Consider the following 19235-nt stretch of genomic DNA (forward strand, 5'->3'; position numbering starts at 1 on the left):
GAAATTGTATTTTTCTACAAGTAAAAGCTGCGATATATTGAACTGTCTTTTATTAATACGTCGATGCAAAATATTTTGTGAAAATGGCGAAAATACCCAACTTTGCGTATGATTTTCAATTGGTTTTCTAAACAAAACTATATTAAAAAACGGGTATGATGGCAGCATTCAATTTTGTTCAGAATACTATTGATAACTTTTGCTCATGAGTCACCCAGCCAAGGCAAACACCTTTACCTTAAACCTAAACTATTTTGCATCTATAATTTTGTATGTTGGCAGATGATGCAAATTTATTCAATAATATAACAACAGTTAATAGTTTTTAAGTGCTTCTTAGAATCTTACAGACCAATTTATATTTCAGCCCTAGCTTGCATTGAGAGTTTGAAATTGTGTTACACAGTACAATTTTGATTAACCGTTTGTGTGTTGCCTTTGTCATAAAAATCTTTATTTTTAGGATATCATTCATTAATTAAAATCATTTTTCCCAAATCCTTGAAAATTTCAAAGTTTTTGTGTTTTTTTTTTTGCTAATCATAAATTTTATATATTTCTACGAATGATATAAAAAATAAGCTTTCGACAAAGGCCATATGAACGTTCAATTCAAAACTGTATACCACACTATTATATTATCTTTGACTACGATAGTATGGTAATATAAATTAAACCATTATATAAACAGTTATTACATCAGGATAAGTAAGTTAAATAATTACCTGTAGTTATGTTATTATTTAATTTAAAATCACGCGCAAAATAATAATTGAATTCATAGAAGCATAGTCTTACGACAACCAAGTAGATCAGACCGCCCACTAGGATACCACCAAACATACTAGACACTATTACCGGACAGCTCTAAACCAACAACATAGGGAGGAGAGTGTGAAATATAACATGATGGTAAGAGGTGTGACTACAAAAAAAATTATAGATAAATTGTTTATTATATTGTCTTGTGTGAAACATGATGAACTTACTTTTTAATGAATTTGAAGCACTGGAGGTTAATTTACGTTCATAAATCTTTACGATGATATTTAAAAAAAAAATGGTTGTCTGTAAAGTCAGTTTACGGACGATATTTTAACGTGACAACGTCATAACAAAACATTGATGAAATGATTGCATACTTTTATGAATAAAATTTAACCATTTTTATTGAATTATCACTATTTTGTATGGATACAAAAGAGGAGTAAAATGAAATCTACAATTTAATTGATAAATTTACTTTTATTTGCACTCATTAATTCAAACATGTTTATTACTTTAACGAAGAGATTATTTTAACTATAACTTTTATACATGTTTTCTATTTAACTTCTTCCAATCTGTGTTATTCTGTTAAGGATAGGACGATGATAGGAAACGAATGGGAGTGTTTCAAGTTTAATGTGCCTCGAAAAAGTCAAATCGATGGTAATTCCAAGCTTACAATGAGCGTAACGGGACAATGTGCGTAATCGGACACTTTTTTCGTGAGTGCAGCCGGCGTTCATCGATTTATTAGACGTTGCCACGTCAAAAAGTTATTTTCGTTGTCATGATGTTGGTACCGTGTGTTATAAACTGATGCATTGTTCGTGCCACGGAGGTGATAAGTAGAACACCTCAGTTGTTCGTACCTGGCACACCGTCGGACCGACGACGCCAGGTCTGCACGCCTGTGCAGTTGTGGTCTCGGAGTCCTAGCGTGTGTGCGCGTGTGTGTGTGTGCGGCAGTGTGCGCGGACAACAGCCCGGCGGCGGAGCGCTTCCACGCCGGCCTGTGGGGCGGCAAGCGCTGGTCGTGCTGCCAGGCCAACAGCCGCGCCGCCGACGGCTGCGACAAGTGCACCACGTGGCCGCGCGCCGCCTCCGCCGCTGACCACCCGGACAACAGGCTCGGTGAGTGCCGTCTTTTTACCGCGCGAGCGCGACCGCAGATAAAGAAGCGCGACTCTTACACTGGGAACTGAAACCACGTTTCACGCGACATGTGTCGCTATCTCGCCGCCTGAGTATTGGAGTGTTCTATGTCCACTTTTTTAGGTTTTTTTATGCTATGGACACGAAATTAATATTAGTATTCATTTGTACTATATCCGCACACGCCTACGCACATAAAAATGTTTGTTCTTAATTTAAGACCAATATTGTTTTGTTCTATGGCATGATATTCATAGTAGTTTGAACTTTCAAATGCTTATATCTCAGTTCCGACTTCAATGGACATAGAACACTCCAATTCTCAGGCGACGATCTGTTGGGCGGGCCCATAACTACCAGCAAATAAAATATCGGAATAGAGGTACAATGTTCTTTTAGTTTTTTTTTTTAATGGGGGACCCCCCGCCAGGGTGGTCCTCCTCGCCAAAAAAAAAAGACTATTTTAAAAAGAGAATACAAATGGTTGCATGAAGGGGAACATTTGGTACATTTACATCAAAAAAGAATTACAATAAATTATAGATACATACATAAATTGTCCCTTCCAACATTCAAGTCCTTGGGGGCAGGTGATTTGTGTGAGGTGAAGTTTTTTTTAGTTAATACGTTTTTTTTTGGTTATATTAAGTTATCTCCTTGGCGGCGCAAAACGAATTTATTCGATGCGAAAATACTTTATGCTATTTTGTAATAAACCGACATGTAATAAATAAAGGAGTAGGAGGTGCAAAAGCTCATTGTATCACACACCACAAAATTAGTGGCTACCTAAATAGAGTGAATTTTCACTGGTCTGTTTGCCTGATAATAGCTTATACATTACTTCTAATAAATTAATGTAGTTATGTCAGCAATATATTATGAAAACTACTATCTAGCGGACGGGCCCATAACTACTTCAAAAAACTAGGTCTCAGTCTCGGTAATTAGAGTTTCTCCCCCATGAGCGCGACTGGCCTTCTAGGGACCCAGTTTCGACGCTCCAGCCGAGCGCTGCCGGCAAGTTCGACCGAGGGCGTTTGACCCTCCGGTAGGGTATGTCCATACTCACTACACATTTGATAAGCCACTGAAAAAAACTTAGCTGCACAAATGTCTCGCAACTACCTTCCACACGGAAACTCCACTGCAAAATGAGATTTGATCAAAAAAATGTAAGGGTTCCATTGACGGGTGATTGAATCGCATCAGTCGATTGACTCAAATCTTTTGATCAAACGATTGACAGTATAGGGCCTCCTTAGGCTGGGCTCACACAGACACTATGCCTCGCGATAGATTAACATCGTGTTTTCGTAACGTTACTTCTGCCCACATTCTTGAAATGATATTGTCGTCGTGACACTCATTCAAAGGTGGATTGTATGAAATAGGTCTTCCCTGTACTGAACTTACTATTCGATCTGCTTTCTGCTCTATGTTGAGAAAAATTCGGTTAAATTACTTTACAAGTGAATACTTACTCGAATTAAATTACCATTGAAAAAAAAATCTTTGAATGATCATCTATAAACACACTACGGCATGCCTTTGTTGAATTTTTTTTTAACTTGTGCATGCGCAGAATACTGCTCTGGAATAAGTTGGAGCAGTCATTCGACGTTGTCGCCTCGTGTCTGATCGCGACAGTTTCTTGGCGTCGTGCCGCGTCTGATTCCGTGTGCATTGCTCGTGTGTAAATATATGGAAGACAATTACTATCGTGTCGTGTCGTGCCTCATCACAGTAAACTGACGGACTTCACGATAAAAAAAAATAACGAAGAACTCTCGATTCTCAGATAAATGTATCTTCGTGAAAACTACACCGGGTTTCCGACCATCTGAGTTCTGTGTTACTGTGTAAACAAGGTAAACACACAGACATCAGTGTACTTACCATTCTTTGCGTGATTCTTGCAACGGAAATATTGAGTGTGTTTTTTTTTGCAGGTTATACAGTATTTAAAAAAGAATTTCCCATAATGGATAATAAAAGAAGGAACATGCTAACACATAAAACGAGCCAAAATGAGCCGACGCCAAAGGTTAAATGCAAAGACAGCACAGAGAATTTCGTAGAAGGAATAAGTCAGAAATGAGGTTTCTTATGACAAACTGTGCTATTTTGTAATTATTTAGCTCATGTTAATTTCAACAATTACATTTTTATGATCTAGGGGAACAGGTTTCGAAAGGATAGCTCTATTAGCTCATTAAAATTTATCTATTTATTATAATAAAGGTTACATCCATTCTTGCCTGCAAAATTATAACACCTAATTACCAAATACAGACGTTTATTGTCGTAATGTGTTTGCACACTTCTTTTCTCACTCAGTTAGAAATTACAGTAAATGTACGGACTTTTAAACGAAGAATTAAACTTAAATAAACGAAGAGTTCTTCATAGTTTCAAACAACTGAATCTTCTTAGAAGATGACACTGATATAATGAGAAAATCATATTAGTTTTAAGTTAGATCAGAGGTATAATTTACGGGAGGTGTTTTTTTTTTCCCTTCAGCTTTTCTTCAGTGTAGATTCTTTCTCGTCACTCCTTGATTTCCCCAACGAATAAATGTAATCTTTGAGGTTAATCAGATCACTTTCTAGGTCCTCAAGCAAATTTTTGAACAGTCTTTGCCGGTAATGATGTTCAGGTAGACTCGGATAGTACGAAAACTCGGTTAATCGGAGCTCGGTTAATCGCAACACTGATATACTGTGTTTTCAACCTTCATATGGCGGGCAAGAAGGAACTTGTTATTAATTTATTCTGAAATGAGTATTTTTTTTTCCAACATCTACAGGTATTACTGGATTTACGTTTTTTTTTTCTAACTCAACTAAAATTTTGGTCTTAGGCTCTTGAAGGAGGTATAATTGTAGGACTTGGTAAAAATCGAACTTTTAAGGCATTATTTTCAACAACACAAAAATCCCCACATTTATACTTTGGATCGTTTGGTTCTGACGTACAAGTATTTTACATCTAACTCAATGTTCGAACTTTACTTTAGAACATGGTTGTTCACATTTATCCTCATGCGACAATACGAGGGGCCCAACCCCTCCACTAGCTTACCAAGATATATCGATTAGTTAACGGGAGGTTAACGAGAAGTATAATCGCTACACTACTGAGCTTAGAGGTTCTTGGATGATACATAACGGCATAAAACGATACATCAAGCTGCGGAGCTGGAAATATTCGGTACCAACTTTGACGCACGGTATCCCACCGTTACAGAATATAATACATACGCAGGCTAGCCGCGTGCGTCATGCCAAGTATGTAGGCTATGTTTGTTAATGTTTTTATATCACATCGCGCCAATTTATGGCATACTAAATGTGGCATTTATTTTCTTTATGTCCAAACGCACTGTAAGAAAAACACACTCCCAGTATGAAAAATGTAGTCTGAGTGAAAAAACGTTACCGTCTTGGATTGAACACATTTAAGGCAAAAACCATTTTTTTTATTGCTTGTGTTAGAGAAAGCACATCATAGATTTTACGGTACTATAAAAGTTCAATTATTGATAATATCACTACAGTTTAATTAAAAGTTAAACATAATTCATTTCTGGATCCCAATGATTTACCATGGAAGAATTTTTTTTAGTAGCATCTACTCTAAACTTTCGTTACATTTAAATTGCATAGAAGTATTACTTAAGGATATTTTTCCTTTACTGTTTTGCTATGTTAACTATGCAACAATAAAAGTGATTTTTAAATCATTCTGTTTTTAGGGCATTTTATATTTTTATTTTTTATTTATAATCATAGTTTTTTTATATTAACTTAAGGCTTAACACGACTAACTTGATATGCTTTATTCCTGAGTGTTAAAGAGTGTCGTAGAGATTTTAACTGTCGGCATAGCATAGTCGATAATACCTGTGAACCCTCATAGCTTTGAAGGTACAGGACATGCAAATATGCAGAAATTATTATGTAATGTTTGACACTAGAATTGCTATAATTCGGGTTTAATTTTTTTTTTGGACATTTTAACTTTTTTTTTTTTTTGCCATCACTGGTTTTGTCCACTCTATATGCGGCCCTCGCATGTGTTTGCTCGTGCATTACGTATGTATGTGTGATTGTCCTCGCGGTCGGCTGCTCGTGCCGTGTGTACACGCACTCTATCAGGCACGGCCGCAGGGTTCCCGCAGCCCGGGACAAACAACAGTGGACCCGCCTCTGATTGGCCAGCATCCCGACCAATCACATAGCCTAGCTCCGATTGGCCAAACCGACCAGCCGAGCAGGGGTGAACAAAGCTCTGATAGGCCCACGGCGGTAGCCGATCGGTAAAAACCAACAACGCCACTCTCGGGCGAGGGTATTTGAAGGCAGAAGAACCTTAGGTGACTGCTACCCTGAAGATGGCGACTGCAAGGTCGACCGGAACGTCGCGCAGAAGCCAAGCAAACTTCAGACAACGGCCGCGAAAGCCTGCGATCCTTAGTAAAATTGGACCGGACCCAACCGTTCACTTTTAAGTTGTAAGTATCCGAAATTAGTTTACCATGACGGCAAATCCGCGTCGGCTGCTGTCAGAATGAACGGGTCCCGACGGGCCCGGATTGTCGATTTGTTCAGGGGCGTAGGAACCGGGGGGGACAGGGGGGACGTGTCCCCGTGAACTTTTTGGGTGGAGGGGACAGTCTCCCCCCCCCCCCCAACTTTCTAGACCGTGATATTTTTATTTTATAATATTATTCTGCCCAACTTTATTTGTAATTTCTTCACTCTCAAATTTTATCTTAAGAAAACAATAATAATTTTAACATCGATGTATCCAATGGTTAGATACAAAAACTGCTTAAAAAGCGCTATTGTGCACTTTTAAAATCAAAATTTTCCGGTGGTGGAATGTAAGTAAGAGGGGAATGGGTTTACATGACATCAAAATCATTATTTGTCCCCCCCCCCCCCCCAACTTTATGAACACAGCTACGCCAATGGATTTTTTTGGCGTTTGTCTAAGTTGTTGGAGTAACAACAACGAAATGAGTTCATTTAAAAACTGGGAATGAAGTCACATTTATTTGTGCTACGTTAATATATTTTTTTTGTTAGAATCGTGGGGATGTTTTGCTGACTGGGGCCGGTCTTGTACCAGGTCGCTGTCGCCGGTCTAGCCGCCGCGGGCTGTCGCGCTCCAGTTGTTGTGATTGCACCGCCCGCCGCTCGGGGCGCTGCATGTCTCGGCCGCGCCCCGCCCGGGTCCCGCCCTCGAGTTACCCCCACCACCCCTACACTCCCCCCTCCCCTCCTTGCACAATTCTCCCGTCCGGCGCGACGTGCAGAGCAGCGAAGCTCGCGTTTTCCGTCTCGTGAGCCTCTTTGTGCCGTGCCGTCACTGGACAACTCCAGTGATTCCGTCGCTATTCGGAGAGATGCTGGAATGCGTACCATCATACTTTCCGAGACTCCCCGAATGACAAAAGAAACCAATATCTACGATTGAATCGGCACATGCTAAAAGGGGCCTCAGTCCAAGCAACCCCAGTTTTCAGAAAGAAAAAAAAAACTAATAAATCTTTTCTCGGAGCAACCCCTTTTAGCGAACGTTAAGAATTTCCCTAGCTGATGTTTGCTAGCCCGCGCGTGTGACTCAAATCACTTTTTTGCATAGATAGTTGAAGCTATCTTATAACATGCGATTTTCATGTTTAACTCACGTTGCCGTTTTTGTTTGTGACTGATGCCCTTTCAGCATGTGCCGATTCAATTATGAAGCTAAAACGACCCATTCACATGAAATCCGCCCTGAAGGTAAAAATGTGGCAGCAGTCGTTGGACGTTGGACACCGACTCATTTGTGTGTGTGAGTGTGTGGGGTTGATCCTGCGCAGAAAATATATATTTTTTTGTTTTTATACAAAAAGAAACCACTTGGAAACCAGTTGCCAAGAAATAGTTTGTAATACTTCAAGATATATATTGTAACGTTTCACAACACATTGCTATGTTTATTTTTGCATACATAGAATATTTTTTAGAGATAATACTGAGTATTTCTGGCGAAATTAGCGCAAATTTTATATTTTAATCGACGTTTCACTAAAATATAATTTTTCAAAACCATATAAAATATAATCTTATATTCAATAATTGGACTTAAGCAGCGTGTGGAGCTTGGAGCGGGTTTAGTGATCGACCGACCTCTGACGTCACGACGACAATTTTTGGTGTCAAATTTCATCAAAGTTCCTCAAAAAACCTTAAATATTCCCGTTTTTAGGGAAAACTCTCCCCCTCCCTCAAAAATTGAAAAATTAGAAATATCTCCAAAAAGGTTTAAATTCCCCATGGACAAGCCTCCAATAAGCCTCTAGAGAGGATTTTTGACCTTGACCTTGACCTTGATGACCTTGACCGTAAACTTGAAATATTTAATTTTCGACCGTAAAATTAAAAAAAAATCCAAAAAATATATAAAATATTGTTTACTTCTAATGTTTGGTTATCGAATCCATCTCAGTCCTCGGTTCGATTCCCGGCCAGAGTAAACATGTAATTTATGTATAAAAATTTAAAAAAAAAAATCTTAATTACAATTTAAATAAAATTTTAATTACAAATTACTTACATCACACCAGCAATCTTGGATTCTGAAAACGTTGCACGCCCGCAATCTTGAAAAATTTTCGTGCTAGAAAATCGGGAAAATTTTTTAAATACTTAAAAATATTAATTAATAAAATTTTGAAAAACTTATACCATATTGGATGTTAATGATGTTTACGTTGCATTTTTCTTAACGGCCCCCATCTTGGATTCTAGAACTTTTCAATTTTCGTAAATCCGTAATTGTTATACGATTGTAACGGGAAAATTTATAAAATAAAAAAATTTATATTGATTCAATTTTAATAAAAAACGTACTTGCGACATGGTGACCTCTGTTCAAATCCAACGAGGTTATTCGATTAAAAATAGCGATGGATCCTTCTTCCAGGGAAGCCACCGGCAGGCCGACGTCCCACCAATAATGCCACGTCATTTTATTTTTGCGAATAAAGTAGTTTCAGCCTTCAAGCCTCGTAATCGAGATATTTCTTTATGGAACACAGTCATAAGTATATGTTTATCTTGTTTTATTTTAATAATATCATCAATAAATGTTTAATATGATAAGTATTACTTTGTAATGTTTTCTGAAAATCAAAATGACTAAAACGTGAATTTAATCATAATTATATTTAGTTTCGAAAACATTTTTTGTAAGGATTATTCACCTATCTGTTGGGGACATTTGCTCTGTTTAGTCAAATATCCCACGTTTCCTTTCATCGCGACGCAATAAAAACGAAGGCGTCGCCAAATTTTAAACCCCAATAGAGGCGAACGCCTTGCAATTCTTTGCGCGTAGGGGCGATGGAGGAATTCGATGCACGTTTGATGTCGCCCCTAGGACTTCCCTGAGCGCCGTCGAACACGCCAAGATACTCCCAAAAAAAAAAAAGTTCGCGGGAAGTCTTAAGCCGGGTGGCAAACTAGCACGTTCAACTCTTGTTACCCTTGTGTCCCACGCCAGCCAACCTCCCATGCCACGCCATTTAATCCCCCGGCGCCGACCTCCGTGGCGTAGTCGGGTGCAAGCCGGCTTACGGTGCGACGGTTTCTGGGTTCGAGTCACGGGTAAGGCATGGGTATTGATCTACGTACGGCAATTTGATCGATGATATGATAGTAAAAGGTTTTGAATAAGAAAGAAATGACCCTTTGGCCGTTGGCGCACAGCTGTAGACCAAACAGCATAAAAATAAAAAATATATATAATAAATAAATATCCCCCGGCTTGTTTGGGTGGGGACGCTCCGTGCAGATGCATCTTCACACCAGTTCACGGTGCCCACTGTGTCGCGAACTGCCTCGTGTGAGCCAGGTTCTCTGCCCGTGTTGTTCTTGCGGCTTTACTGTCGCACAGTCACACTGTGGCCACTATTCAAAATTTTTTTCATGTGTAACAACTTAGCTCTCGGCACACGGCATTTGGCGGGAGTGATTTCTTGAATGCGACGGAAGCCAAGGAACGTAAACTTGTTACCACAGTGCCGTTATCTGTGGCGGATGGTGCGAACCGAGGTTCACAAAGACAAAGGGAAACTTTATGGTATTAACTTTTTAATGAATTTTTTTAACAAGACAGGATGTATTTTAATCAAATTGATTTTCCTAAATCAGTTCCAAAACCAGGGTTTAGTATTTTTTTTAATTTTTTTTTCTTTTTTTTTTTTCGTTTTTATCAGAGCCGTTTCAATATATATATTTTTTGAAATTTCTGTCTGCTAACAAATGATTCAACTGTCGACGTAGCTGCTCCGGCAGCTAATTCTAGTGGCGCGTGCGGGAACTACGTGTTATTCGCGTCCAGAAATGAAGTCGGAAACATAATTTCGTATACTTATCACGCTCGGCATTATTTTAAAGAATTCTGCGTTAAATTTCGTCTTGAGTTTCGTATTATATGCGTATGAATTAGCTCGTTACTGAGGTTAGATGTTACACATCACTGGCATTTACTGAAAGACTCCCTCACTTTTTTCCTTCTTCTTAAATTTACGAAGATCTCTCGTTACAAACTATCCAGTGATATTCTTAAATTTACGGTTAATGAATTGAATGAATTACATAATGAACTCACAAGAACCGTACATTTTAATTTTATTTCCCAATATTGTGTACGAAGGAACGGCACTGTTAAATAGTTTCACCTTAAATTTACGAAGGACGCTGATAAAAAACTACCCACTTATATTCATCACTATATCGTTCTCTTCTCAATTTATTTTCTCTCAAAGTAAGTTCACTTACTTTCAAAGGATTCCACAAGAATAATCTTGTTATATAACATAAACATTCGCAAACTGCTTAATCGTTGCAAAAAAAAAACACACTAATTTCGCCCACGTGTGCGTTTACCATGTTTCTCGGGAGAACAGAATCCGGAATTTGAAATTCGGTGTAGGTTCTACTAAGATTCAGTTATATGAAATTACGAATTATTGTTCGTTTATTAACGCGAGTTCTTCGTTGTACTGTCCGTAAATGTACTGAATTTCCAACAGTGTGGAGTCGTATGACAGCAGTCCATTTGTTAATAATACCGTACGTCGGCTGTCCATGTGCCACACTAATATACCAATAACACAATTAAGAGTTTTATGCGGAGCCGTTAATAGAATTCTTTTTTTTTTATAAATGCTCCTTAAATCATTTTTTTTTTTTTTTTTACCAAACACAACTACGTGGACAGTTTATAATCCCAATATCCATTACTCCAAATTTGAAAGAAAAGTTTTCATCATCGAAGTTCGAGTCAAAGGCTTGATCTTTGTTCAGTGAAAACCTGCTACTTAATCGTGCAATATTGGAATAAACAAAGAATCAGTGACTGTTGCAATGAATTGGTTTTTTCGCCATTCCTGCCGTGTAGTTTATGTGAACCCGTGCTTGGTTTAATTTGCGAGTATCTGCTCATGTAACCGCTGTTTCTCGTTCTCGGTTGTAAGGTTTAGGCAAGGGAAAAGGTTTTTTCCCCACGTTGTTCCCTTGTTGTTTTGCAGGTGTTTAGCGTTATCTGAGCCCTACGTGCTGGTGAAGAAATTGATTAATGGAATTTCCGTAGGGAATTGGCCTTGTTCTCTTCTTGTGCATTTGCTTCCTGGATGTGAATTGCCCGAGCGTGTACGGTTCTAATAGGTTCACGTATCCATCTGGAGCCTCATTGGTGCCAGGGAAAATGACGAGCCTCACTCTTCCCCTTGTCATCAATCTGTGTTAGCCACGACTCGCGACAGACTTCTCACAGGTAGGCGGCCGATGGATGGATGGATGGATGGATGAATGGATGGATGGATGGATCAGTTAGTTTCAGATACATGAATTGTTTTCGCGATGGGATAAAAATGAGAGCGGTTCTTTCACTACTCGCCAGAGATGTGTAACATCTAACCTCGGTATCGAGCAAATTAGTGTGTTCTCTTGTTGCAAATACACTTATAATACAAAATTGGGATACGGATTTCAACGTAGAATTCTTAAAAAATAATTCCGAACGTGATAAATATACGCAAACGGTGGTTTCAACTACATTTCTGGACGCGAATCACACGTAGTTTTCGCACCCGCCGCTAGAATTCGCTCCCGGAGCAGCTACGTCGACTATCGGATCATTTGATTAGTAGACCGAAATTTTAAATTATGTAATGAAACGGCTCCGATAAGAGCCGAAAAGACTTGAACAAATACTAGGATTTCGGGTTTACAAATATCTGTCATTTTACATGAATATTTCTTTTCCATTTACAAAAAAAAAAGTGTATCAATGATGTCGGGAGATGAAGCGACAGTGAGGAACCGTACCGAAATTTCTTTCGGAAAACCCAGGAAAACAGCGATCGGGATGGCTGATCCGGAATTCTGTTCAGGGCCTTCTGCAACACAAGTGCAGTGTTTTAAACACTATGGCACCTCATTTCATTATCGACGTATTTGATAAGTTACATACATACTTTGGTTAATTTTTTAGTTCTTAAGCTTTTGCTTAAGTCTTTTAGTCTGCATGACGTACTCTCTAAATATATATGGGTGAAAACAACTGTGAAACAATTCAAGTTACTGAAAAACTTCCATGAAGATAAACAAGTACTATGGACAACACACGAGACGTTGTCATTGGAAATCTTTTGTGTTCGTCAGTGCTATCGTTGTTGAATCTTCACCGCTGTGTTTATATGTTTGCTGCATTGTCCAGGTTTGTTGTCTGCCTGCATTTAATCTGTCTCGTCGTTGTTAGCTCTCTTTGTTCGTCTGTGATGTTATATTATTTTTTCAATGCCTAAGTTCTTTCAACGGAATTCTTGTGCTGTATGTTATTTATGTATTGAACATTTTTTTGTTCGTGCTGTCGCCGTTGTGTTGTCCATAATACTTGTTCAGTTTCTTCGTTGGTTCCGCTTGTCCGACATCAGCTGATTCAGTCTTGTTTTATGTGAAATTTTTATCTTCAAATTTTTATTTATTCTTTATTTGCAGAATTTTTCCACGACAAACAGTGCAAAACTGCAATGGCGTTTGTAAAAAAAAAACTGCGATAAATTGGAGCAGAGTGATGAACATACTTTTAGTTGTCACCGAGTAATTACAAAAAAACAAGACCGAAACTGTAAGTATTCGAACATGTAAAAAAAACCACCATTATAGATCATTACTTTTTTTAATAGTGAGTTTTTGGGATGACTATACGTAAATAGGATTTTTTGTAACTGTTATAACATTCAAATATGCACGCTCAATCCATAATGTAGAAGTATAATACTTCTTTATGGTGTGGGATTTTGCCTTAAGCTGGCTAGTTGAATCCTCGATCGTTAGTTAAAATCGTTGCCATTAGTTGAAATAATCACTCGCTAAGCGGTTTTTAGCTGTCTCTGCAAGGCTTGATTCGTGTGATTAGTTTATAATGTCGATGGTGATTGTATTATCTATCTGCAGTAAGTACTTACTGGGGTTTTTGTTCATCTGAACTTGTTTTAATAATCAACACTTGCTGTGTTTTGGTGTCTCGACAGTAATCTCTTGCTTCATTACACTTTGATCTGTTTTCGTGTTTGACTCTCTTAGTTGTAAACATGCCAGAATCTGAAGTGCATGTTTTATACTGAAACGAAAATCCAGCGTAAAACACATCGGTAGTAAGTACCTATGTAACAATATCTTTAAAATATTGCACTCTCCGCCTGAACTTCAAAGTGTGTTCCTCGCCTGTATTCTTATTGCTACCAGTGTTGCTTTTTAAACCGCAGACGCCACACGCGCCTTGTTTGCAAGTCAGCTGAAATATATAATGTGGGTCAGACCTAGAAGTAGGCACAGAGTCAACGTTTTCTCGGCGTGCTACCGTTATAACGGTTGCGGCGAAACGCTTAGCCTCGCTAAAGCGAGTGCTGAAACCACTGAGTAACACCTGTATGTTTTTTTTTACCGTTGACACTAAAACTGCGTTTTCCTGATACAGTACACTCTAAAAAAAATTTGTACTTTTACAAGGGAAATTCTTGGAAACCCTGTTGCCAAGGATATTTCTTGAAAAACTACAAGGCAGAGCCTTGCAAAATCGCACATGGTACAAAGCTCTGCCTTGTAGTTTTTCAAGAAATATCCTTGGCAAAAGTGTTTCCAAGGATTTTCCTTGTAAAATATACAAAAATTTCTTTCAGTGTATGTACATTTGTTAAAAAAAATACCTTAAATTTACGAAGAACACTGATTACAAATGATCCAGGGATCTTCGTACGTCTACGGCCGTCTTCGTAAATACTATTTGCGGTATATTAACAGAACCTTTCAAAAACGTATTAACAGCATTCTTATTTTGTCTAAGTGTGTGTTTATCTTTGTTCAGGACGTAACATGTAACTCGGAAATCAAAATACTGCGTAGTTTCTTCGAAGATTCGGTTATTTGAAATTTCGAAGAACTATTAGTTTTTTTTTTTTTACACTCACGGTATGGAAGCCCGAGCAATGCAAAGTGCTGTAAGATTTTATAACGTCAACGAGCCATCTGCGTCCGCCATGACACGTGTTTTTGACAGTCGTGTTGGCAGATAAGATTATCGGTGTTCGGGTCACAAATGTGATAGCAACAAATATCTCTCTCCCTTTTTCACTAAGGGTAAGTCGTTTGAGGTTTTGCGATAGATGTGGAGCACGCATCTTCCGCGGAAAGATTTCGAGACCAGCTGGGAGTTAATAGTTGTGTAGCATCGACTGCGTTTCGAGACTGGCTGGGTTTCTTTCAGGTACATAATTACTGCTAGTGCACGAATCACAGCCATTCAGTGTTGAATCACACACGGCCACCAGTTACAAGGAAGTCAAATGAGCGTTGAGATTTTTTTTCGCGAAAAAAACATGGCCCTAGTGGTAGAGCAGTAGATCATTAAAATCGCAGATGTCATAACTACGGAAATAATACAGTCAATTCAGCACAATATATATGTTTGATGAAGTGTGTTGGAAATATCTATATTTTCGCTTGTCAAACACACCGATGAACCAGGGGAAAGTGTTGAAAGGGAAAAGGTATAATAGGGGAAATACAAGGAAAATAGGGGAACCACGAGAAAATTGGTTGAAGTAAGAGAGTGGGAACCCTTTCACGTAAAAGGACAATTGGTAGGGACCGGAAAAATCCGCGATTGTAGTGGCTTCTAGTACAGACTCCACGATCCTCAACACGTGTGAGAAAATGTCCCCTGCTCATTGGCTGCTGACTCGACAGTTGTTCTAGACTGAGTTGCCCGTGATTCTACACTTCTTTGGCCCAGCGTCTTCCAGATGAACCGTGTGCCTAGGGGCAGGTATTTATCGCGAAAATATCTGAACACTTATTAGACTGCAACAAGGCACACCCGCCCCAGCGCATTCTTCCTTGTTATTGGCGGACTTCTGCGAGAGAAGTCGTTGCCTTATTTGACCGAGCCACTCAGGCCGCGTTTACTTCCGCACAGAATCACTGTGATTGGTGTTGTTACAATCGATATGTACCTGGGATAAACCCGCCCAATCACGAAACACAGACGGTTCTACAGTGTTTTAACTTTCATGCAGTCTCGAAATATTTTCGCGAAATCTGCATGCCCCTGCGTGTGCCAATTGCAGGAAGATTACATATGGAGAATTGTGTGAATTTCCAGCCCATCTCTAACAGTAAGTCCAGGCTACAAATATAAATTGTTCTTGGGTGAGTTACGGTTGTTTTGCTTCAACCTCCATGTACTGAGCAGTCGACGCAACTGTTTACTGCCACCGATGTGGCCTTTGCGCGAGCTTCTGGGAGCCGGAGCCACACCTCCGCTGCGCTCTGGTTCACGGCCCGTTGACGGCGCTCGTCGGCGGTGTAGTGAAGGGTGGTGGGGGGGGGGGGGGCGACACACCGCGGCGCTGCCCGTGACGAGCGCGGCGCGGCGTAGCGGCAGGTAATGGTGCCCGCCTACCCGGGGAAAACACGCGCGGTGTGAGGCGCTCCAGTAGAAAACCGCGCGGTTTGAACACTGCTCCCGCTACCAGAGCGGCGTCTGATCACCAACACCTTTCAAGAATTCGCTGAGGACGGGGATGCGCAGAAGAAGAAAAAAAATTTCTGTACTTTTGCAAAATATTCGTCCGGGAAAAACAAGTTGCCAAGAACTAGTTTTGAATACTACATGAAACATATTTGTGACTTTGTACAACACGTGGCTATCGTTATTTGTGCACAGATGAAATACGTTTTTAGAGATAATAGTGTGTGTTATTTACGAAAATTAGCGCATAATTTTATGTTTAAAATGATGTTTCATTTAAGCATAATTTTTTTTTAAACCAAGGATTTTTTTTTTAATAATTAGACTTTATTTTGTTATATGCCTAAAAATTATTCTGAAAAGACTAGTTGTAGCAATTTCACGCTTGTAAAATACATATTAGAAAATAAATACGAAAACAAAACTACTCGTCCGCCCTCAGCGTATTATTAGGGTTTTTTTTCGTAAGCAGACCCCACTCGGATATCTCTAGCAGTTTTTAGATCACGTGGTTTTTTTTCTGAATCCCTGCACACCGTGTGTGCGCCCGGGTAGGCGGGGGCATTAATATGTTGAAATATGCACTACAGTAGATACGACAAAATTCAAATTCACACATAATGTTTTTTTTTAACAACATTTGTAAAGGAACGGACATCTAAACGTTTACATCAGCTGATGTTTCCAGTCCTGTCGGTGTGTGCTTTAATTTATAAGATTGGTTTCAAGCTACAAAAATCTCCAATTCGTTTGTTCGTTCTGTTTAGTCACTAACAACTTATTATTATTTTTTTTGTTTATTAAAATCCAGAGAAAAAAACGATACAGTGTGTAGGTACAACTTACAGTTTCAAACGGTCGACCAGATCGTGAGTCGATGACGGAGGTGGTCTGTTTGGGTTGGTTGACGTTCGTGATCGTTGTTCACGGAGCGCAGATGGAGTGATAGCCCTGTGCTGGCGGCTAATCACCTGTGCACTCATTAGTGTTGGCGTGATGCAGCTTACCCCCCCCCCCTTCTCTGTCTCCACAGCCCAACAGCAAATCACTGCCCCATTATCTGCGCCATTAATATCTCGCCGCCGTATTGCGGGATTTCCTCTCGCCTTCAGCCGAGCGCTTGCTAATGACGGCCGACTCCCGCCAAACGGCGCCGCGGGTATCGGATCCCACTCGCCCCTCTGTCTCCGTCACTGTCCCGGCCAGTCTCCTCTGCGCTAGCCAGCGAACTCGTTGCACACATGTTTACTTTTCACGCAGGGTTCCTACGAACAGGGAATTTCTGAAAATTAGAGAATTGAAGGGGGGAAAAGGTCTTCAACATCTGGAAAACACAGAAATGGGCTATATCATAGTCACGGAATAGTATCATTGCTTTTTTTTTCCCTTACTATGTACTACCTCATAACGTCTTAAAACGGTTATGAATTTTCACCATAAATTTGTGTAGGTATCTGATTTTGTCTAACATTAGACAGGCAGTGTTGGTTATGTGGTTTTAAAGAAAATGGATACTGTGTAAACTGTGTATTGTGCAGGAAAACATTTTATAGTTAATTCTGCACATTATATTATGTTTTAGGAAGTGTGTTTTCATAATAATGTGTGTATGTGTATGTATATATATATATATGTATATATATATTAGCTTGCCGAACATACCGATGAGTCAGGGGAAAATATTTGGTGAAACACGGGCAAAATAGGAAAAACACAAGGAAATGGGTTGAAGTAAGAGAGTGGGAACCCTGTCACGTAAAAGTCAGTCACTGAAGCTGCAGATTTTATCGATCTCTAAGATCGGTGTTATTTCTTAAACTGAAATGGCTGAAACTACCGCAGCGTTTTTTTAGCTGAATATTGCCTTCGGCCGCTTTTATTAGAGTTCACAAAGCAGGTCTCTCAAAATTAACTCTCAGTCTCAAACTCTTCTCGCGAAAAATACGTGATCCTACCTGTCCGCAAACTGTACCCGTGCTTTTTGTATCGTAATAATTTGCCTTTCGTGTGGTCGCTTCTGTAAATTGTTTCTTTCCGAATCTGTTTGAGGATAAAAAGTGCTTGCATTATACAAGTTGTTGAGCAGTAAAACAACTCGCCTGTGTAATCACTCCTTTTCTTCTTGAACCCTCGCGGGCTCTCTCAGGAAAGTCGTTTAACGTACACAAATGAGACGAGGGAATTGTAAATCACATCCATGATTGTATTTGTTTGTGTCGTGCAGAAAACTTTGTTGTTGAAAGCCTCGGTGCGCGAACCAGCTCTTAAGGAAGCCGCCGTAACTTAAAGTTAAACCGTGTTCTGTTCTGTTTTACGCGAATCCTGTTTCCTTTCGTTATTTCCCGCTCGGTATTCTCGAAGTTGTAACAAAGTTAAGACGGTAATCAGCAGCTGGACGCCCTTGGAACGTTCGAGAGAAAAAATATATGTGGGTTTTATACCACGCCCTGGCAGGGTTATTTTCTCGCTCGGAGACAGCAGAAACATTTCAGGCGGGGTTGATAAATGGGTTTCAGTGAGCACAAGTGCTGCGGCTTATCTGTGTGAAAGAATGGGTCCTCTTCGCGTCGTATGTTAGAACCGCGAGTGGTTTGTTTTGTGTCCGCCGAGCGTTTCCCGCATGATTATCCGGGTGGTTGGTCTGCGGCAGTGAATTGTTCTGTTTTCCCGACGATTGAAACGTTATTTTTTTTCTTCCATCTACTGAGTGATTCGCGAGAGAAGTTGCGGTTTTATTTACTGTGCCATTCGTGTTACGACTGTTTCCAGACCAGCTAACGTAAGTGTTGAAACTTTGTAGCATTGTGTGTGTGTGTGTGTTTCCTTGTTGGGTATGATTATTTCAGATACATTTCTGCTGTCAGCACACCAATCATAGCCAACCTGAATGGGCCCGGGCCAAATAGGGCAATAGCTTCTCTAGCAGACGACCGCCAATTACAAAGGAACAGTCGCTACCGCAGGCATACCGTATTGCCGTCTAATGAGCGATTAATTATTTTTTTTTGCGAAAAATAAACTACTTTCGTTACGAATTATGTGGATGGATTAGGGCTTAACTTGTCGCCTATATCGGAGGTCATCACTGAAGATAAGCGAGTGATCAGTAGGGGCATGATGATTTCGCGAAAACATTTCGGGACTAGATGAAAGTTAAAACACTGTAGCATCGTCTGTGTTTCGTTATTGGGTGAGTTTCTTCCACGTACATATCGATT

General features: G+C 39.7%; 1 protein-coding gene across 1 annotated transcript in view; it reads left to right on the forward strand.

The window, feature by feature from the left end:
- The window catches only part of LOC134533843 (tyrosine-protein kinase Btk), a 406493-nt gene that overhangs the window by 202961 nt on the left and 184297 nt on the right, over window positions 1–19235 (forward strand). The window contains exon 4 of the mRNA XM_063371537.1: window positions 1735–1899. Coding sequence (XP_063227607.1) covers window positions 1735–1899 — 165 coding nt within the window. The remainder of the gene's footprint in view (window positions 1–1734; window positions 1900–19235) is intronic.

The sequence above is a fragment of the Bacillus rossius genome, chromosome 7 (assembly GCF_032445375.1).
Source record: "Bacillus rossius redtenbacheri isolate Brsri chromosome 7, Brsri_v3, whole genome shotgun sequence".
Taxonomy (NCBI): domain Eukaryota; kingdom Metazoa; phylum Arthropoda; class Insecta; order Phasmatodea; family Bacillidae; genus Bacillus; species Bacillus rossius.